The 26,880-nt window shown below is 45.0% G+C and overlaps 8 protein-coding genes across 8 annotated transcripts; 3 read left to right on the top strand and 5 right to left on the bottom strand.

Annotated features, from left to right (window-relative positions):
• Positions 1-312: 312 nt before the first annotated feature.
• DSM5745_04483 (glycoside hydrolase family 3 protein) lies at positions 313-2,229 on the bottom strand (the record flags this gene model as incomplete). Its single annotated transcript, XM_026746499.1, has 1 exon — positions 313-2,229. One exon carries the CDS (start codon positions 2,227-2,229, stop codon positions 313-315), a length of 1,917 nt encoding a protein of 638 aa, XP_026605495.1.
• A 4,161-nt stretch (positions 2,230-6,390) lies between these two features.
• On the top strand, positions 6,391-8,270 carry DSM5745_04482 (serine hydrolase domain-containing protein; the record flags this gene model as incomplete). Its single annotated transcript, XM_026746498.1, has 4 exons — positions 6,391-6,934; positions 6,982-7,095; positions 7,150-7,411; positions 7,463-8,270. The coding sequence occupies 4 exons, from the start codon at positions 6,391-6,393 to the stop codon at positions 8,268-8,270; spliced, it is 1,728 nt and encodes a 575-aa protein (XP_026605494.1).
• Positions 8,271-8,451: 181 nt separating this feature from the next.
• Positions 8,452-11,674, bottom strand: DSM5745_04481 (uncharacterized protein; the record flags this gene model as incomplete). The annotated part of the gene is made up of 3 exons (XM_026746497.1): positions 8,452-9,526; positions 9,580-9,831; positions 9,885-11,674. 3 exons carry the CDS (start codon positions 11,672-11,674, stop codon positions 8,452-8,454), a joined length of 3,117 nt encoding a protein of 1,038 aa, XP_026605493.1.
• A 223-nt stretch (positions 11,675-11,897) lies between these two features.
• On the bottom strand, positions 11,898-15,050 carry DSM5745_04480 (uncharacterized protein; the record flags this gene model as incomplete). The annotated part of the gene is made up of 3 exons (XM_026746496.1): positions 11,898-12,954; positions 13,009-13,260; positions 13,315-15,050. The coding sequence occupies 3 exons, from the start codon at positions 15,048-15,050 to the stop codon at positions 11,898-11,900; spliced, it is 3,045 nt and encodes a 1,014-aa protein (XP_026605492.1).
• Positions 15,051-15,611: 561 nt separating this feature from the next.
• On the top strand, positions 15,612-16,969 carry DSM5745_04479 (uncharacterized protein; the record flags this gene model as incomplete). The annotated part of the gene is made up of 2 exons (XM_026746495.1): positions 15,612-16,544; positions 16,838-16,969. 2 exons carry the CDS (start codon positions 15,612-15,614, stop codon positions 16,967-16,969), a joined length of 1,065 nt encoding a protein of 354 aa, XP_026605491.1.
• A 302-nt stretch (positions 16,970-17,271) lies between these two features.
• DSM5745_04478 (uncharacterized protein) lies at positions 17,272-18,004 on the bottom strand (the record flags this gene model as incomplete). The annotated part of the gene is made up of 2 exons (XM_026746494.1): positions 17,272-17,475; positions 17,555-18,004. 2 exons carry the CDS (start codon positions 18,002-18,004, stop codon positions 17,272-17,274), a joined length of 654 nt encoding a protein of 217 aa, XP_026605490.1.
• Positions 18,005-24,969: 6,965 nt separating this feature from the next.
• On the top strand, positions 24,970-25,869 carry DSM5745_04477 (S1 family peptidase; the record flags this gene model as incomplete). Its single annotated transcript, XM_026746493.1, has 1 exon — positions 24,970-25,869. One exon carries the CDS (start codon positions 24,970-24,972, stop codon positions 25,867-25,869), a length of 900 nt encoding a protein of 299 aa, XP_026605489.1.
• A 183-nt stretch (positions 25,870-26,052) lies between these two features.
• DSM5745_04476 (uncharacterized protein) lies at positions 26,053-26,727 on the bottom strand (the record flags this gene model as incomplete). The annotated part of the gene is made up of 1 exon (XM_026746492.1): positions 26,053-26,727. The coding sequence occupies one exon, from the start codon at positions 26,725-26,727 to the stop codon at positions 26,053-26,055; it is 675 nt and encodes a 224-aa protein (XP_026605488.1).
• Between the last annotated feature and the right edge of the window lie 153 nt (positions 26,728-26,880).

Raw genomic sequence — 26,880 nt, 5'->3', positions numbered from 1 at the left:
GTATATAGCATTTGTATATTAGTTGGTGGTGCTGGTGTTTGATATATAGGAATTCAGCGCGCTGGCGCGCTTTTCAGTTCCGAAGCATTTGCAGTATCGTCATAGAACATCTTAAACCTGTTGGGATGAACGGGGAGAATACTTCGTTCTTCTTAAGAGTGAACTGCATTCATCAACCTCCCTCAACCAAAGCCACAAACCACATGGGATATCATCTGGCTCACTGCATTGTTATAGGATGTCACGAAAAAGACAGCCTCGCAGGTGCCCGGGTTTGGTTAGGTATGTCAACGCCCAAGGGTGTTGCCTTACCTATGAAAAGCAAGCACCGCCAGACGCACCCGCACAAGAATCCGGATACGCCAGCCCAAACCCAAACCTAAACACCGGATCCCTCGTATCAAACGGCACATCCTCCATATTGTCCTCAACAGCCTGCATAGACCTCGGCAAATCAAACGGTAATTTCCCCTCGGGCTTCGCAACCCCAAAGACAACATCCAAAAACGCATCGGCGCTACTCCCATAACTGCCCAGGAGCGCGGCCGCGCTTCCAGCAACCTCCGGGACGACAGCGGGCCGGTCAAGCAGGATATCGACGATTGTTGGGACGGCGGCGTAAATGCCTGCCTGACGCTGCTTCTCGGCCTCTGGGTACTCGAGCGACCCGGCGTGGAAGAATGTCTCGATGAGCGTGTTGTTGCGGGGTTCGTAGGGGGCATTGAGACGGAGAAGGGCGTAGTCTGCTTGAGCGGGTGTGTCTACGAGTGTCAGATTCCGGTTCTCCATGTATGTCTTGTTGAAGCCCTCGATGTAGAACTTTGTGTTGGTGTTGTGGTTGAGGGGGAGGATGGAGTTGTTGTTCGTGAGCAGGGTGTACGCGCGGCGCTGGGCCTGGTCGCCTAGTTTCCTGAAGTACGCGTTGCCGATGATTTGCTGCGCGGCCTGAACGTCCACGAATGGGTTCTCGAAAAGACCAAGCAGGAATTTCTCGCGGAGGAGGCGGCGGACGGACTGGTCGATTCGCTCTTCTGAGACTAGACCCCGGTGCACAAGGTCAACGATGAGATCGGGCCGCTCTTCACCCCCGAATTGGTCGCAGCCTGCGTTGAGAACGAGCAGAGCGCGCTCGGACTCGCTGAGCTCCTGTACACCCCATGCCCGAGCAGGGACCCATTCGCCGCCGGCACCAGAGCCAGTAATGATACTCCAGTCTGTGACCACAATGCCGTCGAAGCCCAGTTCCTCGCGAAGAAGCTGCGTGATAATCTGTTTGTTAAAAGCCCACCCCACAGCATCGAACTGCGTACCCTGAGGCCTAGAGTAATACGGCATCATCTGCCGCGTTCCCGCAGCAATAGCCGCCTTGAACGGGATAAGATGGTACTCAAAGTTATTCCCGGGGTACGACGAGTTCTGCCCGTACTCAAAATGCGAGTCCTCGCCGTTGGCGGCCGGCCCGCCGCCGGGGAAGTGCTTCGTGACCGTGCTGACCGAGTGTGCCCCGAATGTATCGCCTTGGAACCCGCGGACATAGGCGTCTAACAATGTCGCAGTGAGCTGCGCGTCCTCGCCAAACCCGTGGTTTGTGCGTGCCCAGCGCGGCTCGGTTGTTAGGTCAACCTGGGGGTGCAGTGAGACCCGGATCCCAATAGCCGTGTACTCTTCGCGGGCGATCTCGCCGAATTTACGGACCAGTTTTGCGTCCCGGATAGCTGCCAGCCCGATGTTCTCGGGCCACTGCGAGAAATCGCCAGCGGAGAAGCCGGCAGCGACGTTGTCGTGGAAGGCATGGCGGGGGTCTGTGGAGAGCGTGATGGGGATGCCGAGCCGCGTGCCCAGTGCGAGCCTCTGAAGGCGATTGACGAACTCGGCGGTGTCTTTTGTGGACGCTGTGCTAAAGGCCACATTGAAATGGGTCATGAACTTCGTGGTCACGCGGTCGATGGTGCTAGCACGGTTTTGCGAGGGGTCACCTGGGTCAAATGTGCCGTTTGGACCGGTGAATATCTGGGTATGAAACATTTGGCCGGCTTTTTCTTCGAGGGTCATCCGGCTCAGGAGGTCGTCGACTCTTTCATCGACGCACAGCGATGCGTTGCGGTAAGCAGGAAGGGTGGAGTGCGACTCAGCTGGGTGGGAGGCCGCCGAGGAACACGCCGCCAGTGACACAAGGAAAGAGACGAGGACCAGTCTTGGGAGACTCTGGATACCGTAAAGGGCGCACATGCTGAACCGTGACACTCTGTATTATCCTTAAGAAAGACCGAGTGGTGAGATGATTGCCGAAGCTTGAGCAGTAGCGGATGTCACGGAAACCTGCAAGTTTGTTCTGAACGTCCATATTTATAGGTGCCGGAATCAGTTCAAAGCCAGGGCCAAGGGATATGGCATGATGACCGCCCACTGGTAGGCATGCAAGCCTCTGAGCTCACTGCCTTGCCGTAAAAGTGCGTCGGACTGTCTCGATGTCACGGTCCGCTGCATCACACCACCACGGCAAAGGAAAGGCAGCCCAGTTAAGCAATGGGGTAATCCATCAATGCTCCATTCTGGCTATCAAATAACGATGTCGTTCCTTCCCCAGATGCCAGAGCCAGTGCGAAGGCGTACGCCAAGGTGACCCCCGCGCTGCTCAGACCCTCCCAAGCAAGCCAAGAAGCCCGCCAGAAACCCGTTTTAGGAAGTGAATACGAATACGCGGCCTGATTTGGCCCGAGAACCTGAGAGTAGTTAGACAGAGGGGTTGAAACGCGGGGATCGCGGAGTAGATAGAAGGAAAACTGGAGAAGGCAAGGACTGCCTAGAAGGCCACTCCGGCGTTTGTACGTACACCATCCATCTCTGACCCTTGGGTTGAGGAGCACAGCGAATCTAGGACCAACCTTTCCTCAATATCTGATTGCGAATGTGTAGTACCGCATCTCCTGTCGCCTGTCCCCAGTGCTTGGCTTGGCTGCTTGCTGATGCGAACGTCGGTACCTTAGTTTGCTAGGTAGAACCTTTCTGACCCTTGCTGGCCATCCACTGACAGATCGGCGAGGAATGGGCGACCTTCTTGCTATTTGTCGTGTCCGTATGGCATTCTTGACCTGATTTGGTTCGGCGGCACCTGTCGCTCAATCAACACGAATGAAACCTGTATATCAGCAACCGCGACACGGCACGTGGTCGGTGCTCATTGGGTAATGTAACGCTGCATGTAGTCAATGGTTGGCTAGAGCTCAGGCTCATGTGGAGGCTACGTTGCAAATTGCTCGGGAGAGTAGCAACCTGGCAATATTAAGAATAAGTGGCATGATCCTAAGAAGAGGTTTGCACTCACCTTGTTGATTACCAAGAGTTCAACCTAGGTGAACTCAAAGGAAGTAAAACTGTGCACTATATCCATGGACGGAATGCGGCTTTGCAGTGTGGTGTACATGCCCACTTATACTTGCAAATTCTCAAAGGTAGCGAAATTTCCTGCTGAATTGCCTTTCTTGTCAACGGCAGGCTAGATATAATGCACCTGTACGACAAGGGGGTCATACCGCTCTGCAGGGCTGCATAGATTGGCGCGGTTCAGTGGTAAAACTGGCCCAATGACTCAATGTCACAGCGAGTCCTTGTTCAGGATCCCAGTGAGGCAACCGTAGGGCATGGAACAGCAAGTGGCTCCCATTGATTGTCCACCATCGGGCTTTCCAGTCTGATTTCGCTGCCGGAATACAACTTCATTTTACCGATCAGCACTCAGTGCCTGGGCAATCCGCAGGCTACACGCAGACTCAGGCCAAGGCACTATACGGCTCCATACTGGAACTGGCAGGTCCTTAAGGATACGCATATACGCACGGCTTCTGAGGACCCCGAAGACGAACGCTTCAAAATGATGGCCTTGATGATCAAAAGCATAAGTTCCTTGAATATCACCTCATCAGGACCATAGAGGCCAGTAAACCAAGTCGCTAGCTTTCGCATACTGCAACCCAATGACGGTCACCATGAGGAATGTGCTGATGAGCCTGGTGTGTTCCAGATCGAGGCGTGGCCACTTTTGACGCACCATAAACCCGCGGGCATTGCCGGGTACGTATCGAGTAGTAGAGAATCGACGTCGCAGAGTGAGAATAGAGCCTTGATTTTTGCTCTTATTGAAGGCTTTGGATACTCTGGTCGCAACGCAGGTGGAGGGGATGAAGGCCTGGAAATGGCGGTTTCGTCATTGGCATGCGGCAGTCATTTGAAAGTGTTCCCGGTCGCGGACCATTGCAAGCGGATCGTCAAGTGGTCCGACGGCAATGCCCATATCGTGGGGTTGAAATGCTGAGACATCATCGAGTTCGAACCCCCCCTCCCCTCTCTTGACGAACCGAAATTGCCCGTGGAGCTTCTGAGCTTGCGGTTGGGTGGACTATCACGCTTTAACTCGGACCCTCAGCCCGAAGGAGTAGTGCATAGGTAGACCTGGGGAAAACAAATTTCAGCGAAAGCTAGAGTACTTGCAAGCGAGAGAACTGTGCCAGGATGCATCAGGCAAGAAGCCGGTCAGTTTCCTGCTACAACGCACGCCCTGTATCTGTAAGAACAAATGGAGCCGACCTGGGCGTAAACCGGTGTTTAGGCGCCGTTGTTGGGACTGCATAAGGTACTTCTTACCCCCGTCGTGGATAAAAATAGAGGTGCCATGAATTGGGACTAGCCGAGGGACTCGATGAGGGGTTCGATGAGGGGTAGATACCAGAGACCAGAAAGACTCTCTTAAGCGATCCCTTGATCCTTTGGCGATGAAATAGAAACTTTCATGTTCAGCTCCAGGATACCAGACCGGTGCAGAGTCAGAGGTGGCATCGTATATCTTACCATGGATCATGGCCAGTCCATATCAACAGCCGATGGAAACGCCCACGTTTCGATCACGATGAAACTCGGGCCGGGGTAGTAAACCAGGGCTCGTCGAGAGACTAGAGACAAGAGCGGAGTGGAGAGGTGGGCATCCCATGGATGGGGCAGCGGTCCTGGGTCCACGGAAAAAGCTACTGGAAATAGTCTTCCTGGGAAGGACGTAGGGAATAGATTGAGAAAGTAATTTTGGCACAAACTGCGGTCGGAAAATCCGATGTTACAGCAGCGATCATTGCCAGCGCGAGTTCCAAGGATCCAGGAGCACGAAGGAATCGGTAGATTCAGCGGACCGGAAGTCAAATCTACACCCGTTGGATGGCGATTGCGCCACAGATCATGGGCCGGTAAGATAGCCGATCGAAGCTCGCTTGGCATCAACCGCTGTTGGTTTTGTAGTTTCCAGTTGCCAGATCCCATCGGAGTTGTGATGCCGGACGCCGGTGTGAAACAAGACCTCACAGTCAAAGCTCCTCCTGGAAAACGTTGCGAGGATGCAGGGATCATACGGTAGAGTTGAAATGCAACCACACCGACCCTGGTCTATAGTCAATGCATACAACTGGTGGAATTGCGGGCTCGATAGCCATTGCCGTAGACAAGCTAATGCCCCGTGCGTGATAGCACTGCATTGCATTGGCGCTAGCACAGGGTCCTAGCATAAATAGGGCACGCCGAGAAGCTGACCGCATCCCCTGCGTGCGGGGGTTGGGTGTATCGAGGGTCCTACCTAATCTCGAAGGATCTAGCGTCCTGGGCATTCCCGCGCAGTCGAGATGGCGCAGTCAAGATGCATGGATGGCAAACAATCTACCCTAGGTAGCTTCCGCTCACCGACTTGCGACCTCCGCGGCTTACCACCTTTCGTTCGCTCCGTCGATGAGGGGCCCTTGAATGGTTACACAGCAGACGACAGGCATTGCGCGTCGGCGGGGTCGGCATGAGGCTCTTCAGCAGCCCTGGATGGGCACCTACAGCAAATAGGAGACGGTGTGCGTAGTTCGCATTCCGAGGGAAGATTGTTGTCTTGGAGGTGCCATAAGACAATGGTCATAGAGCGTAATTTGTACAGAGGAGATCAAAGCGCAATGGCGGAAAAAGCAAACAGCATGAGACCGAACTACTCCGGCTGATCCATGGCCCATCACACTCGTGCGTCAGAATCCTGACCGATGTGACGGAACCAATGTAACGGGAATGTTGGTAGCGCAGCTGACATCCCATCGTCACGCACTAGACCAGAGTCAGGTAAGTCCGCGTCATTGAACAACCTTGCGACGGGCTCCGCCGTGGCCCAGTGGACTGGTAATTCTCCGGCCGGCCAGGGACATGCGTCATTGTTGGGACCTCGCTACAGCCACATTCCCTGAGTGCCGGTCATGGTTGGGTTATTTAAGAGCCCCTGCAGGGACGCTGGGAGGCCCTATTCTCAGCTGCGGCAAGGTTTCTCTGGCGCGAGAGCTCCCACCGTTTGAACACTATCCATAACTGCTCTTCCTCCCCAAAATGCGAAGTCTTCTGCACTTGCTGGCCTTTTCCGCAAGCGCAGCGGCACAGAATTGCGCGTTCGGAGGGCCCATATTCCCAGCCCCAAAAAGCGCCAGTTCGAGCACCGCGATCCAGCATGCAAGACACAACTTCACCCAGTCGCTGCGCAGCATTCTGCGCTCCTCCAGCGACCCTGACGTAACAGCAATAGATCCGGACGTAACCTCCTTCGCGGTGCAAGTGTACAGCGTGCACGAGGAACAGCCGCTGGTGGAGTACTACCACACCGCGAAGGCCGTGCGAAACAACACAGTCGGCGTAAACAAAGTTGACGAGGATACGGTTTTCCGAATCGGTAGTATTTCCAAGGTACACACTGTCCTGTTGCTATTGATGGAGACCGGCGACGCATCGTTTCACGAGCCGATCTCGAAATATCTGCCGGAGATCCAAGAGGCGATAGAGGCGCTGGAGGGTAGTCATGACGACGTTGACCATGTCCGATGGGGCGAGGTGACTATCGGCGAGCTCGTCAGCCAGGCAGCTGGTTTGTTTAGACTATGTAAGTGGCCCCTGGAATCTGCAAGATGTCAACTGACGCGCACTAAGACGGATTTGGGGATCTCACGGAAACACCCGATTTAATGTCGGGACTTGGGTTTCCTCCTGTTGAGGAGGAGGATATCCCACCATGCGGGTTTTACCCGCCATGTAATAGAACGCGTGGGTCTCCCACTCCATTCTGTTCCGGGCCCATACTGACTGACGCCCCTCTAGAATTCTTCAACGGCCTACTGGGCACGCACCCCGTCGTCCCAACCTCATCGGTCCCAATCTATTCAAACGATGCGTTTGTGCTGGTCGGGTACATACTCGAAGCGCTGACGGGCAAAAGCTTCGTAGACCTCGTGGAGGAACGGCTGTTCGAGCGCCTTAACTTGACGCACTCTTCGCCCACCAAGCCAGCCGACGACATAGGCATCATCCCCGGACTGGTGAACGAGACCTTCTGGGATACCGACATGGCTGACATGATTCCGTGAGTGCCGCAAACCCCGAAGCAGTGCCGACCAAATTCTAACGAAAAAAGAACGGGCGGGATTTACTCATCCGCGAAAGACATGAGCCGTTTTAGCCGCGCTATTCTCACCAACGAGCTCCTTTCGCCTGCTCTGACGAGACGCTGGTTGAAACCCCAGGCTCACACAGCAGACCCTTCCTTCTCCGTTGGCGCCCCGTGGGAAATATACAGCGTGAATGACGCCCGAAAGGTCGACCTCTACACCAAGGGCGGAAACATCGGCAGCTATTCCGCAATGATGGGGCTCTCTCCGGACCATGATGTCGGGTTCACGATTCTCGTCGGCGGTAACGCGGCAACATCGGCGACATGGGCACTAGGTGATCTCGTCACGGGGATTGTAATTCCAGCTCTGGACAGGGCCGCGAGGGAGGAGGCGTCTAAGCATCTCGCTGGAACGTATGCCTCGGGAAACGAGACTCTGAGGCTCGTAACTGATCATGGCCCGGGCTTGAAAATCGCCAAGTGGGAAAGCAACGGAATTGACATTTTGGAGTCGTTGAACAGCCTGCAGTCGAGGCCGGTAGACGGGACTCTTGACGTCCGGTTGTATCCCACTGGGCTTGAAAGTACCGCTGGTTCTGGACGCAATGGTTCAACCACGGTCTCCTTCCGTAGCGTCATATCAGGGCCCCCGCCAATGGGGCCGCCCAACGGGCCTCTGACTAGGCTGTGCTACACATGGTTGACTGTCGGCAACACGGTTTACGGGTCTGTTGCGTTAGATGAATTTGTCTTTAAGATTGGAGAAGACGGCGATGCTGTCAGCCTGTCACCGCGGGCTCTGCGGACGTCTTTGGCCAGGGTTAGACATTGATACAAATTCTCTAGAAGAAGCATTAGCGCGAGCAATGAGAACGGTCCTTGAAGCAAAGACAGTTGACTAGGAGTAGGGTATAGATTGAAAGTATGTCCAGGTAACCATAATAAACTATGTGCAAAGAAAACGCGCATACGTCCGGTGCGGGCAAGGAATGGCGCAAATTTGTAAGCTCGGCTCAAGGCCGGGGACGAAACCGTTCGCTAGGATTCTCCAAATAGTACCAGTAATCGTCGTCGTCGCCTCGTCCCCTTTTCCGTGGATTGGCCGGCTCTGGCGCAGGGCTGGGAGGACGAAGTCGTTTTTGCGCCTGTAGGTTCGACCGGACAAGGTCCTCAAACGTTGAATGCTCATTATTGGCTTGACTCGGGTCCTGCCCTGGTTCGGCATCAGGGTCAGCGATACAAGCATAGATGTCTTGGTATGCGGTTTCGCCGATCGTCTCGCGAAGCTTGATCTCTTCGTTGAGCGACTCCAACACCCCGCGATGCCGCGCAGCTGTCTCCTTCCACCAATTTCGGAGCTCGGAGTTGCGATCATGGGTTTTAATGATCCGTAACGTGCGTGGCGAGCCCTCAGGGACGGTAAAGTACACAAGGTGCCGGTTGAGCTTGCTTTGGATGTGGAGTCTCCGGCGTGCTACCATGCAGAAATCTTTCTGGTGTTCGACCGGGTCCTCGACAAAGCGGCGGAGTTCGGCACAATCCGGACAGCAGCTTGGGTTTACGTTGTCAATGGACTGCCGCCAGTCGGGCGGAGTTACAGGAAACGGACCAGAGCTTGGAGTTATGTAAGACTTCATGACGCGGATTACGAAGGCTGCTTCTTCGCTAGCGACAGCCGCGGAAACGTCTCCCTCGTGCTTCTTGCGCAGGCCTTGGCATATTATTCTCAGAAGCGGGGTGGCGAACAGCATGAAGATCTCTTGTTCTTTCTGAGATTCCCGGATCTTCTCTTCAAGTATACTGAGGAGCTCAGCTATGTCGAGGCCCAAGGTGCGGGTATATTTGATCAAGGTGGCAACGTGGTAGATATTGACAAAATGCTCTGGTCTGTACCAGTTTGGCTGTCGGGAAAATCGACGAGAAAAGATCGTGAAATCTCTGAATATGGCCGGAATGAGGTCTTGATATACCTCGAGAATCGAGCCCGGAAGTCCGACTTCGCCTCTCTCGTACATCATAAAGAGGGCTGTCATAAGTGCAAGGCTGAAAGGAGTGTTGGATGCCACTTTTTTTGCGAAAGGAACAACCCTAAGGGGAGTTAGCAAGTCCCGTGATCTTATTTCGTTCTGGAGACCAGGCACCTTGTATCGAAAAATGATTCTGGAAAGTGTGGCACAGCATGTGCAAGAGTAGATCCGGCGCTGGCATCCAGGTAAACAGGATCCTTTTGCTCTAGCCGGTCGAAGAGCATAGCAAGTGTGCTTTCGTACCATTCTATCGCTTTAGCAGGCGTATGATGGGCTGCAGGAGGTGTCCATGTTGACCGCATTTGCACAAGCGACATGATATGTCCCATGGGACTACTTGAAATCAAGCGCCATATGTGATCAATGCTGTATCACTCGGTTTAGATCAGGGAATTCCAATGGAAAGAAGGCGAACTTACACAGGCTGCATCTGTTCAATGCCACGAGTATAGATGACTTCGCCGAAGCGTTTCGCCAGCTCCTCGGCTTGCTCTCCGCGAGAGTTCAAAGCCCGCTTCACAACTTCAAACTCGCCGATCTCGAGAGCAACCCATATGACCTCGTCGAGTATCTGCTTGCGCCATTTCTGGTCTTCAAACACGATGCGACAGAGTTCGCTCATCTGGTTGCGCAATTTCTGATCCTCAGGGTTTGCACGGAATGCGCCGTGCAAGTCGTCCCACACGACTTTGATGTTATCAATAAACCGGTCCTTCGGTGATTGGCCTGCTGCATGAAGTAGAAATGGAAAGTAAAACGAGTCTGGCACAACAACAGCGATGCTATGGCCATAGATTTGATAACCAACTCTAGGCCCAGCGGAAGTTTGCTGTAACGGCGCATCTTCGTCAGGCTCGCCCGCGAGGTCAAGATCGACATCATACGTGCACAGATCCTTCGAGGCTACGTGTCCATGAATAAGGACGCTCCCATCGATATCAATGACTTTTAATAGGCTCAAATCTCGGTAAATGATAGTGCCAATATTGTAGAATTCGCCTTCCGGTAGGCGTTTCGTCGGCCGGAGGTCATCTACTGGTCCCTCTATTTCTTGATTCAGGTTGGCAAGCAACACGCGACACCCACTGGCCTCGCACGCGTTGCGAAGATCGGCAATCTGACGTTTGTCGCGGCCAGTGAGATGGTTGAAATGAAGTTCAGGGGTGTAAAGCCTATTTTCCAGACGATGGTATAGCGCTGGCAGACGAGGCCCGCTTGTGGAGTCCAGTGTCCGCGAAAACCATAGCTTCGGCGGCACGCCCTCGCTTTGAAAAGAGGTGGTCTTGTTCTCCGCCCAGTTGGACCAAGACCTGAGGAGACCAGTAAGAGATGTTGCCCCCGCGCCTTCGTGCCGAGACTTGAGATCAACAAAAGTTGGATGATGAATCAACTTGTATGTAAGAATAATCTGGTGTCCGGAGGTGACTGGTTGCCCTACAGGTTCAGCAAAAACAGACCAAGCAGCACATGAAAACGCAAAGTCGGGGTCGTTAGACGGAGTCAACGTCTTGGACATGCCGCGGTACGAGACGGCAATGTCACCCCCATCATGGTTCGAAGGAAGGCATATAGCCATGGTTCCAAACACGGACTCCGTTGTTTCCTGGCGTTGAGTCTGCAGGAAACAGGCTCCCGGTGGGATAACCAGACATTTGTCTAGTTCCATCTTCATTTGCAGGGACGATTTATCGGGAAACATTTTCTCCAGCAGTTCCTTCATGATCACTCTAGCCTGAATGAACCATTGAGGATTTCGGAGCTCGAACTGTCCGGGATCAAGCTCGCATACGCCGGGGCCAACTCCTTGAACGAACGAACCTCCGGACGGCAAGGTCCGGCAATGTTTCACGATGGCATCCGTCACGAGGGGACTGATCGGAATACCAACTGGGCCAACGGGGGGCACTTCAAGGCAGGGGTTGTGGACCAAATCATGTCTAGCACTGGCGAAAAACCCAATTGGAGCCGGTTTCTCGTCCATGAGTACTTTGAAACCAGCTCGAAGCATCTCCGGTGAGGAAAGAGGGTGCGGGATGCTATGCCAGCCTCTGTGCAGTGAGCCCGCTACAGTAGCGGCTGGATTTAGTCGCGTGCTGGCTCCTCCAGTGCTCCGAGTTGCTGCGGGGGCGTTCCATGGTGAATCCAGCCCCCGCTCTGTCTTAATGTGGTGATATGCATTGAGTGTTAACGGATTAGCATCTAATGCCATATTTGATAAGATATTATTGCAGAAGTCGTCCACAGACGTCCGATTTGGCGATTTCGTTGTGTTTGGTTGATGGCATTCTAACCCATCGCGGCACGCGACGAGGCGCGTCGCGTGTCATGGTCACGTGAATTATCTGCCTTTGGCATAAGGCATGCGTTAATCGTCTATGGTGCAGCGAATATGTGGAAAGATGGTGAAATGAAGGGTAACAAGGGATATTGAATCAGTCATCCTCGAGCTTGAGGTAGCTTCTTTTCTGCGGAATGGTTGGTGTTGGTGCTGAGGTTGGAGACCGAGGACCATCACGAGACCGCCTATTCGCATCAATCGGGTTCAGGGCCGTCATTGCTTGGTTGCTGACAGGCGTACTGTTAGTGGCCAGTGCATTGGGTTTGGTCACATAAACCTCGAGCTCCTTGTATCTCTCTTCTCCAATGACATCCTTGAGCGGGCATCTCTTCGCAATCAACTCAAGTCGGTCGCGACCAATTTTGGCACCCTCCTTCCAAAAGTCAATAGCGTGAATAAACCCTGCTTCTGTTTTGATTACTCGGAGAACATGCGGTGAGCCGTCACGGATGGTCTCGCAGACGAATGTTTTAGGGAGTCTTGCTTGAAGGTGCGACCGTCGTCCTTGGGCTATGCGGAATTCCTCGGTCTGCTTATACGGGTCCTGGACGAAACGGCGTAGGTCCTCACAGTCGAAGCAGCAATCCTCGCCAGGGAGGTGCTGACTCCAGTCAGTATGAGATGTCGGATACGGCCCACCAGTGCAGCGAAGCAGACAAGATTCAAGGAGGCGGAAAATAAGGCCAGACCATTGATGCTGAACATTATTGGTATCTGTGGGCGGCTGGTTTTGAAGCCTACGCTGCAGGACGTCCGCCGAAGATGTAACGAATTGACAGACGAATTGGGAGAATACTCCGGTTGAGGAGCCGTTGAGTCTGTAATTCACCTGCTTTTCGATTTTGTCAAGCAAGCCAGAGACGTCTTGGTCGATCCTGAGGCATTGGTCTATGAGGCGGACAACACTGTGTGGTCTGACGAAGTCTTCTGCTTTCCAGGATCTGGGTGGGATGTAGATGAATGGTCGCGGGGCGGGACGATGGGCCATTATCTCAAACTCCTTGAGTACATCGGGTATTAAGCCGCGATATACGGGCAGTATCTTATCCAGATCCAGACAATTCGCTTTGTCATAATTGCCAAACAGGCTGGTAACAAATGAGACAGAGAAGCCTGGACTACGGACATTTTTCCCGACCATAGCAACTACCCTGAGCAGGTGTTAGCAGCGTTACAGAGTCAAGGTCGTTGGTGATGGGATCTACCGTGTTTTGGTGAATATCTTGTCAAAGCAAGGCACAGTACGCGCCAGTAGCTTTCCATCAGCATGCTGTAACATGGTTCTCTCTTCAAGCCGGGTGAACAACATGTCGCGCGTGGCTTTGTACCACGTCAAGGCTTGCTCAAAACTATAATTGCCAGAGCGCGATATTTCTGACCACGGTGATCGCATTTGTTCGAGCATCGAAAGGTGTCCAACGGCGCTGCTTGACCTCAATGTCCAAATATGATCAAGACTACCGGGATGTTAGCTCTGGTGGACAGAAATTCGGGCCATGGGTCAAGCTTACACTGGTCGCATGTGGTCAACACCACGAATAGTAATGGCTTTGCCAAAGTCTTTGGCCAAATTTTCGACCTTTTCTTCCAAGATATCCAGGCATTGTTTAACAATTGTAGCATCATCCATTTCAAGCCCAAGACGCGCAACCTCCTCGGGATACCGTTTGCTCCAAATAGGATCGGCAAGTATGAGTTGGCAGAGCTCGTTCGTCTGGCTGCGCAGTTTTGGATCTGCAGGGGACGCGCGATATGCGCGAGACAACTCCTCCAAGAGCAGCTTTACCTGCACGTGCGAACGTTGCAGTGCCTCAAGCAGTAGTGGGAAATAGAAAGCATTGGGTATTATGACAGTAACGGTACGGTAGTAAGTCTGGATTGTAAGGCTGCCTCGTCGCTCTTCGTATGTTGGCTCTTGCGGCAAAGACAAAGTGGAGGCGCACATTCGAGGGTTGATCTTCAGTTGATCAACCACAATCTTTCCATCCGGGCCGTGGACAAGATTACAAGTAAAGTCAACACTTCTTACCAGCCTCCTGTTTCCATCAACCTGCCCGTGGTCGGTCAGATATTGCCTTATCACAAGGGATCCCAAATATGCACGGCAGTTGCTGACGTCGCAAACTCTTTGCATTTCAGCCAACAGAACTTGATTGGGTCCCTGGATTTCAGCCCAGCGGACGGCGTAATCATCGAGGTTGGAGCCGTCCAGCTGATACAGGATTACCGGTAGGCCATCACCAGCTTCCCCTGGCGAGTTCAATGGCAAGACATGGGTGGGCCACTGCGATGGAAGTAGTGGACTGTCGGTGTCCAGAGACGAGGTTTTCCGTTCGGCCCAACGAGCCCATGACTCGAGGCATTTCTGGAGTTCTGCGAACTGACTTTTACGCTCCAAGAGACAGGTTTGCGACGCTTCATGAATGAGGTTGTAAACAAGGACAAGGCGATGTCCAGAGGAAATTGGTTTCTCTTCGTAGGTGGTAAACGAAGCCCAGGCGGCGTAGGAGAAGTCAAATTCCGCATCCCTCAAGGCGAACACTTTTGTTTCCGTAATGGTTGAATAGGTTATGTCTCCTCCAACATGCCTCGAAGGTAGAAATAATGCGAGTGTCCCGAACTTCCCAGCAACTTCACCGCGGTCTGGTTTTGGCAGTGAGAAGGCACCCTCTTTGGAGAGCAGACATTGGTCAAGCTCAACCTTCACATCATCCAGATCCGAAGAGAGGCCAAAGCCCTTCAACACTTCCGTGACAATCATGCCCATTTGTACTTCCCATTTCGAATTGCGAAAACCCAACTGCTCAGGTCGGAGCTCATGAGTCGCCGCGGCGTGACTATGGTCGGACAAACCATCATGGGGAGGTAGCGGAGTGCCAACACTGGCAATGGCCTCCGCAGCATCCGGACTCAGAGGAAGACCGATTTGACCGACGCCGGTGACTTCAAGCCCGGGGTTGATGACGAATTCAGTGGTATTAGTCAAGCAAAAGGAGCCGGTGCTCTGAATGCCTTGCATAAGAACGGGAAGTTCGTCCAGGAACTTTGAGGTATCGAAAGCCTCCTCTTTGACGATGTTCAGGATAGCCTCAGGATTGTCAATGTCCTCGGTTTTTGTAATTCGTCTAGTTGTCGGATTTTCTGCGGGGACGTCCCATAAGGAGTTCTCGCTCCGCTCTTCCTTGACTGGTTCTTGCTTGATGAGATTGGTGCCTCCGGGAGGCGAAGGGATGGCGGATGGCGTCATGATGCAAGGGTTTGTTGATGAGGAGGATTCCTCAAGCAAGGAGGGAGTAATAACTAGAGGCAGTGTTGTTTCCCTTCTCAACACCGCGACGAGACGTGACACGGAACGCGAAATCACGTGATCTCGATGCCCCGTCTGTAAGGCTGTCAAGTCTCCATTCTCTAACAATCAACTGCAAACAGTTCAAGCTATCGAGAAGCATCGCAGCCTGACATCGATTCCATCATGGCCCTCCTCAAAGGATGGAGCAAGCAACTCGTCAAGTCCAAAGCTCGCATGAGAGACCTCTTATCCTCTTCAAGATAATTCTTGCCACTATATCTCTTTTGAAAGAGTTATTTGGCGCCTTGCTGTTGGCATGCCGCGGAGCAATCCTCCGATCATGAACAGTGCGTCACTGACGTCTATCTAACTCACACCCCCACGGATATTGTTTCCGACAAGTCATCAAGATGCAGCACGAAAAGAAACTCGGTTTCCTTTCTTCATCAGCCCATCCCCCAACTGCATCACTCATCCAAGTCCTCCCACTTACGCAGCGTCCTCCTACCGCTACCGACAATGAAACGACGCAACAAGATCAAAAAGGTCATATCGCGCGCCGCCCGTCTCCTCAGACAAAGCGCAGGCTACAAGCATCCGTCTCCTGACAAAGAGCCTCAATCACCACTCCTAAATCTCCCCTTTGACGTCCTCCATCTCATACTACCACACCTGCCGCTCGAATCGCAAGCCTGTCTCGCGCTGACCTGCAAACCTCTCCATCGAGCTCTAGGCTTCGTCCTCGAAAATAAACAGTTTGCCTGGCCTCGGTATCTGGCGACGGAGTTCCCTCCCGGTCCATATGAGCGTGAGCGGTTCGGGGCTGCTCGATACCCGGAGCTCCCCAACCCAAGGAACGAGCTCCTGCATCTACTCGAGGACAGGCGGTGGATGTACGGGTGTTGCGACTCTCTCAAACTCCACCCAAAGCAACTTGTCGAGCCTGGCTCATTACAATCCACAAATAGTCAGCGCTGCATCTCGACTGAAGGTGTAGTCGATTTGTGCGCTTGCCTTGCCTTGACGTTCTCGGATAAAATCAAGCTGATTCAGTGGCTGAAGACCGGGCAGGCAGGTCCGAGTCTCCATCGGAATGTCCGCGGAGCATTTGTTTTTCGAGAGCGCGACAAGAAACGGTCGCTTGTCCATCACTGTTCGGTTTCTAGTCAACCTGATGCGTTCGTGAGCCTCTTGACCACAGCAACACTCGATGCAGACGACTGCCTTATCGTCACTACCATATACCACGTATACTGGGAACAGCCCCGCCGGATCCTCAGAAGTTACAGCGCCTTCAACAATGCGTTTCCATACCGTCTACGGCCCGAGTACCGACCGCCACACAACGCTGAACCGGTTTTTCTCTGCCCGCACATCCACGCCGTTGCCTGGTTATATTCGTCCTGGATGTGGACTAAGGACCAATGTACAAATTGTGATACCAGATACCAGGTGCTTCATTGCACTAATGACAATCTCCATTGTGCTATTCAAGGTAAGCGCAATTTAGGAAGCATTCGGCCCGCTACATTTGGTCGCTGGTGGCATGCATCTCGGTCACCCCAGGCTGCAAGGGAAAGTATATGGTATTAATTATGGGACTTCCCAGAGCCAGTAATGGGGGGGAAGCCTTTCTGTAATCGATTCAACCTTGAGACCTAAAACTGGCTCCTCTGTCAATGCAAACATGGGAGGGTGGCTAAGAGAGCCGGGCTAATTTGGGAAGGACGACACTCTGACTACAGGAAATTGGACGCATTACATCCTCTAACAGACTTTATCTCGGAATGCTTGGGAAACGAAACCGCCAGAGTCATATTGTGACCCTCAACGACCACCAGAAAATCGGCATGCTAGACATCAATATTACAATTTAGGTCCCGACTACTCGATCATCGACAGAGGTATGCAATGATCCTTATTTCAAGCTCCATCCAGCCATTCCATCAAAAGGTCAACGGCAGAAGGGCGTCTGCGGATCATCAAGGTAGGGCGTCTGACGATTGCAGAGCAACACGGCAATTCAGTGACCGTGAGATAATCAAAATCAACTCAAGAGCATCGATAACCTAGGCAGTCGCAGTACAAATCACGCAATTCAAATTACAAACAACATCAGCTGCAAACATCACATTAAGCCTCTCCGGACACTGTCAATGAGTCAAGACCCTTCACTCCGTTATTGCGCCGAATGATGACGGGCAGATGCGAGGCCGGCGAGAGAATCCGCAACCCAGGACTGGCGGTGACGACAGGGCGGTCGGGAATTCTCCGGGACATGGCCTGTTGCGCTGGCAGCATTCGTCAAAATCGTGGTCGAGGACGGATAGGGTGGCCGGAATGAATTTGTCTCAACTTCATCGCAAGCCACCGATGAGCAGCACTATAAAGAAAGTCAGCTTTGTCGCTGGCAGCTTTCTTGGAACTGGACTTGCCTCTGTAGGTCGACCGGGTTGGGTCACTGTAGCCGGCTCTTTACGCAACTCGGGACAATATTCAGCCAGTTGCTTCAGAGCTTCATCAAGCCGACGGGACCGCGTGTCCTCGCGACGCCGGAGTTCAGTCACCTGCTTCAGAGCTTCATCGAGCCCGCGGGCATGCGCGTCCTCGCGACGCTGGATTTTAGTAAGCCGCCGCGCAACCTGTTCAAGACGACGGGTCCGTGCGTCCATTTCGCAGGTGATGTTCAGTAGACGCTGGAGTTCGTCCAGCCGCTCATTGATGTCCTTCACAAGACCCCTGTTATCGGTCGCCGAGGTCCTTGATTTGTCCGAACCAGCGACGATTGCTTGGTGTTCTGGTTGTTCCCTTCTTCCCTCCACTTCCTCACTTCGGGGCCAAACCCGCTCGCCGCCGGGGCAGTGCTGAATGCAGAACTTGACCCAGTCAACTAGCCACAGATTGAACATCATCCTGGCGACTTCCGTCCAAAAGGCCCTTGTAAGCAGCATGATACGGGATGATTCGGGTGTATGAAGAAGGCAGGTCGTGCTCGCACTCGGCGTCGGAAAGTTCTTGAAGCTGGAGTAGGAATGTGGAAGAAAACAAGGAGAAGCGGTGCATGACACCAGAGTTCTGGTGGCCTTGTGCGCACTGGGAAGGCAAACATGGCTCCGAGTGGTAGGAGTGGAAGGAGCGCACAGTCCGGCATCACTGGAGGTACTTTGATAGGAACGGTAGGCACCCTAGGAACTTGGAAGAAGGCCAAGTCCTGATCGATGCTAGTTTGCAGTACTTTAGGACTGCAATTTAAAAGTCAGTTGCGGGAATGACTGGGTTGGCAAATTTTAACTAAGTAAATTTTACCGTTTTAATTGGCCGCCCCTTTAACCAATCCCGTTAATAGCTATTTAAAGCTAAAGTAGTATTATATAAAGCTATACTTTTTTACTTTAAAATAGCTTGCCTTTTTATATATAATATTTACTTTTAAAAGCTTACTACTATAACCCTGCTATTTACACCTTTTTTTATAATATTATTATTATTAACTAACCTTTTTTATAGTTATATTTTATTAATATATGCATTATTTATGCCTTTATAAGCAGGTGTTTTTTATTATAAATTTTTTTATTACTTTAACTAGTAAAGTTTACTTATATTATATTAAGCTAAAGCCTATAATAAAGTTTATTTTTACTAGGCGTATATTAAAGCTAACTACTTAGTGCTAAAAATATTAAAATATAATTAGGCAAAATATATGTATATTTATTATTTAATAATTATAAATACTAACCTTATTTATTTTTTAGTAGCTTGTAAAAACTTAATTTACTATAATTAATAAAGCTACTCTAGTACTTTAATTAATTATAACTAGTTAACTTACTTTAGTACTTTAATTTATATTAATAATAATAAAATATAATAGTACTAAAGCTATTTTACTTAATTTTTTAGCTATTACCTATTTAAATTTTATAGCACTAACTACCGTGTTATTAAATTATATAATTTTTATTTAGTAAATTACTCCGCGGGTAGCTAGCTATTCCCAAGCTTTTTTTATTTTTTATTATTAAGGTATTTATAGTTTAAATATAAAATTAATGGTTTTAGCTTGTAAGAAGCAAGTAACTATTTATAAAAAATATAAAGTTATTAATTATACTAGGAAGGCTTATTTAGCTACTTTTATATTATTTTAATTAATAGGTCCTACAAGTACAAGTAATAAAATAGTTTTATTAATTAAAATTTTTTTACTAGTTTTTTTATTAATAACTTTTTTTTTAATTACTTTAATACTAAAACCCTTTACTTTAATACTAGGTTTTTTTTTTATTTCCAGCACCTGCGCGAACGCTATTATTTTAATATTAGTTTATTTAATTTAAAGTATTTATTATAAGTACTTTAAGCGTGTTTAATACGCCATGTAATACCTTACCTAAACTTATTATTAAAATAAACCTTATTATTAATATTTAGGATCCCAAGCTACTGGCTAAGCCAGCTTTATTTATATTTAATAATAAATATTTTATAAGTTTTTAAACCACCCTTGCTAATAAATATATAAAATACTATAATAATTATAATAAGTGTTAATTTAAAATATACTTAATAAAAGGTATTTACAAGTGCTATAAAATAAAAAATTAAAATAAGAATATATACTTATTTAGTAATACTAATTTTTTTAATTTAGGCCTAATGCCTATATTATAACCTTTACTTCTTAATTTAATATAAATTAAAAAAATATTAATAATAAAGGTACATGTGCATATACAGGTAATACAGGTACATGGCTAATAATATAAATATTATGGCCATGTTATTTATTTTTTTTAAAATATTAGCTATATATATAATACCCTTTTTTTACTACCACGCGAAGTAAATATTATTTTTTTTTATTTATTTAATATAAAAAATAATACCTATTTTTGTTGCTAGTATAAGCGCGACTTTTGTATTTATTAAAAGTATGTTTAAATATAGCTTTTTTATTTATATACTTATTATCCCTAGTATTAAAATATTTAGATTAATGCTAAAGCTTTGGTTATATTGCCTGTAAATATATATATTACTAATAATATAATAGTGCAGGACCTTAATACTAATAAATTTAATTTTAAAAACCTAAATAAAAATAAAAAGCTTTTGCTAAAAATTACTATAATACCTAATTTTATAATAAAGGATATAAAATTAATAAAAATTTAATAGTAAGTAAACGCTTAATTTTTTAATTTAATTACTTGTAGTTTTAGTCCTAATACTTTATATTTTAATATACCTTTATTTTAAAGTATTTTATTATTAAAGTTTAATTATAGCACTGCTTTTTTAGCCTGTATTTTTTTTACCTTATTTTTTAAAGGTAAAGCTAAATTTACTTTGCCTAAAGATAGGCAAGTAGCCTATAATAACTATATTAAGTATTTAATAAAGTATTATAATAGGTGCTTTGCAAAATATCCCTATTTTTAGTTTATAATTTTTAATATAATTATAAAAAAATAAGTAAATACTTGGGCGGGTTTTTATATTTATTAAAAGGCTAATACGCATGTAAATATTATAATTAAAAATATTTAAGCTACTTTTTAAAATAATAGTCCTAAATTTACTGCCTTATTAAACTTAATTATTTAATTTTTTAGTAGTTTAAAAGGCACCTGTTTGTTTTAAATAGGAAAACGCAGGTAAATTAAGTTTTTTATATTAAATTTAGGTATATTATATTTATTTATAATACTTTTTATTATTAATTTTTATTAATATAATTTAATACAGCACCTCCCTTGCTTTAAAAAGTAGTATTAAAAATTATTAGCTAAATAAATTAAGATTACGCGTGATAATTTACGTGAAAACCCTTATATTATTTTTTATTATTTTTAGTTATGTTTTAAAATATTTAAAAAGACTGTTTTAAAGCCTAAGTTTAAAATTAATAATAAATAATTTTATTTTAAATAGTAAGGCTATAAATTAACATATTTACATGGGCTGTACTAGGTTAATCTAACTCTTACTATTAATATTTCTTTTTTTAAAGTAAAATATATTTTTTTTAAAGCACAAGACGCATTTATAAAGTTTTAGGGTATTTATATATTTATAGTTAATTTAAAGCCTAGGCGGGATTTTAACCTAGTAAATAAATAATTTATAATATTTTTATTTTTAAAAAATTAGTATAATATAATTGCTTATTTATTTATAATTTTAAATTATATATAAAAATACTAGTGCTCCAAAGCGTACTGCCTTAAAAAATAAAAAAAATTTAAAAAGGTTTATTACTATTTTTATTATTTTATATTACATACTAAAAATATATTTTTAGCTAAGCCTTTTTAAGTATTTTATTACTAGCTATATTTTAAATATAATAATTTATATTTAAATTACTATAACTAGTTAATATTTATGGGTTAGCTAATAAATATAAATATAGTATTTTACACAAGCGCTCGCGTAGTAATAAATTATATTATTAAATATATTATAAAAATAAAAACAAAAACCATATTATATAAGAATATAATAGTAAAGTTAATTTTATATTTAAACCTAGATAATCCCCTTTTCTCTGCCGTAATAAAATTAATAAACAAGTTAATTTTTAAGCAGGATTAATTAGCATAGGAAATTTATTATTTTTTGCTTTGCTTGCTTTTAACGCAGGGGTTATAAATAATTACTTATATTAATTATTATTTAAAAAAATAATAAAAATAGTTATTTACTATTAATTAGGCTAATAATAATAATTTAAAGGCTAATAGTACTCCTAAAAAAGGCCTTTTTTTTTTGCTAAATATAAATAGCGCCTGGATAAGTATAAAAATATTACTTTTTTAAATTTTTTTTTAAACTATAAGTATAGGAGTGTGGCTAAAATACATCCCTAATATTAAGGGAAGGCGCGTGTTTTAAATTACTTTTTAAAGTATTTTATTAATTAAACTAAAAATTTAGCGCAAGTAAAGCTAATGCTTTACTACTAGTTTTAAAATATTAATAATTTAAAAATTATTAAAAGTGTTAAGTATTTAACTTTTTATAATATATATATTATTTGCTAGGAAGCCTATAATTATTTAAATAATTTTTATTATATTCTTGCTACTTTAGCTCTAAATAAGGATAATAATAATAATTTTAAGTAAATAAATAAAAAAAAGTAAAAAGCATAGGTTAAGCTTACCGCATAGCTTTTAAAAAATAATTTTATATATTTTAAAAATTTTAATTTACTTAAAAATTATAATATTAATTATTTTTATAACTAAAATACCTATATTAATAAGTATTTTAAAACTATAATAAAACGCGAATAATAAAATAATACTAAAATAATATTTTTAGTTATTATATTATTATATTTTAAAGTATTAATTAAGAAATTAAAAATTAAGCAACAGCACCTGTATAATCTTATAATTAAGTATTATTAATTTATTTTTACTAGTAACTTTTTATGCTTTATTTAAGTTAACTTAAATAGCTAGGTAGGAACTAGTAAAACACATGTAATTAAATTAATATTTATATATTTATAAAATATAGTTATAACTACTAGCTAAAAAATACTAATTATCCATGTTGCTTTAACTAAAGTTACTATAAATATTATATTAGGGTATACTTTGCACGCACTTTTTTATTTTTTAGTTAATATTTAGTAAAAATATTAGGTATTAAATTTATAAAACTTGCGCGCGCTTTAAAGTCTTTTTTTTAGTATATATTATTTTATTATTAATAAAAAGTTTATGCTTGGGTTACTATGCATGCAGTGGATTAATTAATATTATTATAAAGTATTTTTTACTATTAATAATAACTTTAAAGAAATTAGTCTTATTCTTGCGGGTAATTTTTACTAATTACCACCTATTATATAGCACTTGTTATTTTATAATTAGCTATTAAAAAATATTAATAAGGTTCACGCACGCCATTTATATTATTTATTTAATATTATTATTAAGCTTAATATTATTTAGTAGCAGGACAAAAGTAATCTACATGTAAAAGCCTTTAAAACTATTTTATAAAATTTTTATTATAATAGGGTAATAAGAAATAATTAAAAACTTTTTTTATTATATATATAATTAATTTATAATAGCAAAAATAATTTTAAAAATATATTATGTATATATTATAAAAAAACTTAGGTTTTTACCTAAAATTATAACATGTTGCAAGATTTAAACCATGTAGTTTTAGTTATTAATACTATATATAAAAATAAAAATATAAAAACTATATTAACTAAAAATATAAGTAATTTATATTTTACTTTATACCTTTATATAAGCGCCTGTGTTATATTAATAAAAAATTATTAGGTTAAAGCTAGCCTAGTAAATAAATTTTTAGGCATTATTATTAATATTAACTAGTTACCTAACTTTAATTTATGTATAAATCTCCCAGGTGCTATTTATATTAAGTTTAATAAGTATATTAGGCCAGGTGTTATTATTAATAATAAGGATTATATTATACTTATTTATTTTTTAAAATAAGAGTTTACTAGGGTAAATATAACCTATTACCACACCTAGTTTTTTTTAACTTTTATATATATTATTATTATTTATAAGGCACAGGGAATAACTATTAATAAAGTAATTTTAAATATATTAAAAAAGGACTTTTTACTAGGTTTAATATATATAGCAGTTTTTTATATTAAGATACTAGGTGAAATTTTATTTAAAAAGCTTTTTAATTATAATTAATTTAAGCCTTAAGAGTTAAAGGCTAGTAATATAGCTTTAATATAATTAATAAATATTAAATACAGGGCTACTTAGCATATATATATATTTTATTTACTAAAATATTTAGCTAATTAATTTAACTATAGTATTTCCTAGTTTTTAAGCTTAAGCCTTTTATAATTAAGTTACCTAAATCTTAATATAAAATTAGTTTACTTATTTACTTATTTTTTTTTTACTCCTAATTATCTTTTTTGTATTACGGCTAGTTATCTTTACTTAGTTTTTATTAGTTAAATAGCTTACTTAAATATTTATAAATTAAATAAGGCTATAAATAAGTATAAAAAACTTAATACCATAAAGTTATGCTAGGTTTTTAATTTATAAATTTTTTAAATATTAAAATAATACTTTTTAATTTTTTTTATAATTTTAAGTACAGGGCCGTTCTAAATATATTTTAAATAATAGTTTTTTATTAATTTAAAGTTACTAGTTTAAATAAGCAAAAATTAACACTTTTTTACTAAGCCAAGCATATTAAATTTTTATATATAAAATTAAAATTTAAAAGTTTAATACTTTTTAAAGGTTTCTGCCGCTGTACTAGCCTAATTAAAAAGTAGTAAATTAACTTTTTAACTTTACCTAATTTAACTAACCTATAAAAAAAAAAACTTATATAACTATACCCAGGTTTAAACCTGGGACCTCCTAGTTTTTAAAAATATTTAAAAAGTAGTTTTTAGCCTAGTTTTAGCTTGTTTAAGCCTAAAAAAAAAAATAAGTGCTTTTTTAATAAAAATAGGTGCTTAATATTTTTTAAAGGCTTTAAGTATTTACATGGGGCTTTTTAAAGCTTAAAACAAGCTAAAATTACTTTTTAAAAGCTAAATTAGGTTATTATAATACTAGCATGTAACTATTAAGCTAAAAAGCCACGTAAGTTATTATTTACCTAATAAAATAACCTTTATTTTTTAAGGGGTTAAACTAAAGTACTGCAACCACTTAGCACGCGGGCTACAGGGTATTTTACATGGTCTGATTGGTCACCAGTCAAAGGGCTAGGCCTTTCGATCTCATGGACGGTCTATTTAAACCCCCGAAGAGCCGCTTCTAGGGCCCTCAGAGCAATCGCCGCCCCTAGGTCACCCCTCCAGTGTGTCACAATGCCTCGCGTACTTCGATCCGCCACTCGCAAGTCTGCCAACACAGCACCCGAAACGTCCCCAAACCTGAACCCGAACACTTGGTCGATTCCAACAGTCAACGCGAACGAGTCCGAGTCCAACAAACCCATCCATCTCATCCACCCAAAGCGAGGACCCCTCCCCGGCCTAACGACAGAAGAAACGCGTCTCCTGCGAAGAAAGCAAGAACGTCTCCGCTTACCCACCACCAGCAACGCTTTCGCAATGGACGCCTCGTCCTACGGACACCACATTACAAACGCCCTTCACGCGACGTTTATATTCGCGCAAGCTGAAGCCGGTACAGCAGTCTGCATCAGCTCCGACGGCTGGTTTTTTACCTGCGCGCACTGCTTCGGCGAGGACGAGGAAGAGTGGCAGACAAATCGGCGCAAGTGGGTTCTCGATCTTACCGGGCGCGCGGTACAAATTGAGTGCCGCGCCTGGGATATACGGCGAGATTCGGCGCTTGCAAGGGTTATCTGCGTCGAGGTGGAGACTGGCGTTCAGAATGTACCTCTCTTCACATCCATCCCCATCCCCTTGGCTTCCGCCTCCGCAGATTGCCCAAGTATAAACCAAACACCCATCGTCTGCATTGGTCAGCCCGGCGCCGACGATCTTGAGTCTTCAAGACCCCGCTCAACGGGCTACGGCTTACTCGAGATCTCGGAGGGCCAGTTGAATGGTCTGATTCCCGGTGCGGATCCGCAAGATAACTCGGATATTGGGACATTAAAGCATGACGCCTGGACGTACTGGGGACACTCGGGGGCGCCGCTGGTCTGTGCGCGGACTGGGGCTTTGCTGGGGCTTCACTCGTCGTGGGACGATACTACGGCAATGAGGCATGGGGTTCTGCTTGTCGCAATTCAGTAATTCTTGGATATCCATTTCCCTGCTGCAAAGATGAGTTCTGAAGACGGCGATGAACCGAGGCGGAACATAATTGATGGAGATTTGGTCTCCTAACTAGACACATTACAGAGACCCACTATCCCGTGCTGTGATCCGTCTGCGCTGTGTCTTGCTGGCCATAGGACAAAGCTCGGCTGGTCTGCTTCAGAGCTTGCGATCAACCTTCTCCCCCTCCTTCTCCGCCTTCCCCTTCTCCTTCGACTTGTCAACAATATCAAACTGCTTGCTCAAAATCGTTAACGTAAAGGTCGGGCCACAATACATCTCATTATTAAAGTTTTCCTCGCGCGTAATCTTCATGTACCCCTCCAACGGCCCCCATTTCTTAGTCGCTCCCCACTGATCATTAAGCTTAAGACACGCCGTCCTACTCCCCGCCGTCCAAGAAACCCCAACACCCACCTGTCCACGTTTAGCCTCGGCAGCCGTTGCAAGCGCCAGCGCATCCCCCTCCGCAATGGCCTTATCGATTTCCTCGCCCGTATGTGTCTCAAAATACACCTTCACCGCAGCAAGGGCTGTATCCCGCTGCGACCGGCTAAGACGATTCAGGTCGGCCGTCCTATACTCGAATTTAAAGCCGTGCGTATATCCAACAAGGAGGGTGCGGTCTTTCTTAGACAGGATGTTCGTGAGCGCGCTTGGAAGCGGGACCGGGATCCGGAAGCTGGGGATCTTGTCGTGGATGTATGTGAGGAATTTCGGCGCGGCGGCGGTATTTAGCTCGTAGTCGCTGTCTGAAGAGGACCAGCCTGTGTACGCGCCTATGAGGGCGCCGAAGAGGATGGCGGTGTAGTAGAGGGCGGAGTGGAGGTTCATGGTGCGGTTGGGACTTGCTAATCTGGGTTCTGAGAAATAAGCGAGAAAGATGAAAGACAATTGGAATCGCGGGGATACGAGGCTTTTTATAATCGCTAGTTTGTTGATTGCTGATGACGGCTGTGCGGGCGGGCCTAGAGTACGGAGTACATA

This window comes from Aspergillus mulundensis (assembly GCF_003369625.1).
Source record: "Aspergillus mulundensis strain DSM 5745 chromosome Unknown scaffold_3, whole genome shotgun sequence".
Classification (NCBI taxonomy): domain Eukaryota; kingdom Fungi; phylum Ascomycota; class Eurotiomycetes; order Eurotiales; family Aspergillaceae; genus Aspergillus; species Aspergillus mulundensis.
This window is presented reverse-complemented; position numbering and strand designations above follow the sequence as displayed.